Here is a 2,270-nt window from a genome sequence, read left to right on the forward strand (position 1 = left end):
ACTTATATTGTAATCATATTTGAAAAACAAAACAAACAATAACAAAAAATCTCAAACATTTGCTGTTTGTTTATGTGCATACTACCACCTAAATGATGCACTGATTAACAGGCAGATGTGTTTTCAGATGTGGCAGCCTTCTCTGCAGTGTGCTGGCTCTATGGACGTTACTTGTATGAGACGCTGAAGTACCCCATAGGATTGGTGGAGTCCTGTTGGGGAGGCACACCTGTCGAAGTCTGGTCATCTTCAAGAGCACTGCAGCAATGTGGACTGGAGAACAGCGGGTAAAGATATGACACCAAAACAAAAAAAAGGAACTAATTTTCCATGTAATATGTATGCAAGTGTAGTAACTTGTTCTCGTGCTCTCAATAGTTATGAAATTTTAGCTTGCATTGACTGCACTGTTCCTACTTTTCTCACGTCAAAATCTTTCAGTCCTAAAGCAAACTCTGTCTTGTGGAATGCAATGATCCACCCGCTGCTCAATATGACCATCAAAGGAGCCATCTGGTACCAAGGTGAGACTGCCTGCACAGGTATCAGATTTTCAATATTTCCATGTATAGTTTAGCTTTGATTCTCTACCTGTACCTGGTTGGGACCAACACATCGAGTTTGGGCTTGGATGTAATTTCTTAACATTGCCTCAGCCTTGAATCATGTTGGCTTTGTGCCAATTTCCCTCCTTTTCTATGTAGCAGTATATCATGCATCAATAATTATTGTATCTTTTTTTGCAGGTGAGGCTAATACATACTATCACGAAGACAACTACAACTGTTCCTTCCCTGCTATGATTGATGACTGGAGGCAGGCATTTCACAAGGGCTCAGGGGGACAGACAGCTGACGACTTCCCCTTCGGATTTGTCCAGGTTTGTTAGTATTGGGGTTTTTATTTTTATTTTTCACAATTAAAACAAGTAGAGATAACAAGACATTTGAAAACTTTGCTGTCAAAATAGTGCAGGTCTTAGAGTTAACTTCTTAAAAACACTGCTATACATAGAATTAGAAAATTTCTAACTTTGGCTCCCCCTTGTGGTTGTACTAAAGAAGAAACAATACATGCTGCTATTTTTCCACTGAGTAGGTAAAATAAAAAAAAACAAAAAAAAAACATAAATGCTTTTGCAAACATCATTTGCAATATTTTAGATCTGACCTAGGATTTTTTTTGTATTTGCAGCTTTCCACCGACGTAAAAAACTCCACCAGTGAATCCTTTCCAAATGTCCGCTGGCACCAGACAGCAGACATCGGCTTTGTCCCAAATCAGCGGTTGAAGAAAACCTTCATGGCCGTGGCTTTGGATTTACCAGATCCAACATCACCCTTTGGCACGTAAGAATTGTGTATATATGTACTCCTATCATGTGACAACATCGAGGAACATTACACTTTGCCTTTACAGATTGTCTTGAACAAGTGGTACCACAAGGGATGGTCCTAATAACTGATTTATGTGACACTTAAACAAATGTTAATAAAATGCAAGCCACTTTACACCACACATTATGAAAATTGCACATTATCCTACAAAACATGACAACTCTCTAAATAAAACAAATAATATTCACTGAAAACAATATTCTTTAGGAAAATGAATCTCTAGGAATCCCACCTGATTATTACAACAGCATTTCCATTGGGTGAACCAATTGCATAGCAAACACACTATCCTACGGTAAAAAAAAAAAAAAAAAAGCACTTTCATAATGTATATTATTTTATTGAAATGTGACCTGAAAAAAATGGTTTGTTATTAAGTTTAAGTGACTAGAACACTGTTATGCAGATTAGCAATGGTGGAAACACTTAATTGACTGGCCTATTAATCACTCACATCCCGACTAGGAACTGTGTAACACCTTCATGTATATTCTCAGATTTGAGAATTACACATAAAACTAACTCCAAATTTGGGACAGACTGTATTTTAAATTTTTTAGAGTTCATTTATTTATTTTAAATGTTGCTGCGAGAGTTTGCTTTTGCTCTGGCTTCCAGTTAGTCTTTGGATAGATTTAAGATTCTTATTAACATCTATAAAACTTTCCATGGACTCACCCAGTGTGTCTCTGACACGTCAACACATCACAGCAGACTTTCTTAATGCACCAAAGACTGAAAGACCAACAGCGAAACTGCCCTCTGATGTTCATCTGTATTAAAGGTGTGCAAATGATGATATGATGCTTTTGTATTTTGAAGTGAGGAGTGCTGTATTGACTTTCAACCTCCCTATCCAGTTCTACCATGTGG

At 37.4% G+C, this 2,270-nt stretch overlaps 1 protein-coding gene across 1 annotated transcript; it reads left to right on the forward strand.

Annotated features, from left to right (window-relative positions):
* Positions 1 to 108: 108 nt before the first annotated feature.
* On the forward strand, positions 109 to 1,663 carry LOC121939538 (sialate O-acetylesterase-like; the record flags this gene model as incomplete). The annotated part of the gene is made up of 4 exons (XM_042482548.1): positions 109 to 287; positions 442 to 524; positions 747 to 880; positions 1,195 to 1,663. Coding segments are annotated over 4 exons (555 nt in total), but the record flags the coding sequence as incomplete, so codon positions are not given.
* Positions 1,664 to 2,270: the final 607 nt, after the last annotated feature.

This window comes from Plectropomus leopardus, unplaced genomic scaffold (assembly GCF_008729295.1).
Source record: "Plectropomus leopardus isolate mb unplaced genomic scaffold, YSFRI_Pleo_2.0 unplaced_scaffold5028, whole genome shotgun sequence".
Classification (NCBI taxonomy): Eukaryota; Metazoa; Chordata; class Actinopteri; order Perciformes; family Serranidae; genus Plectropomus; species Plectropomus leopardus.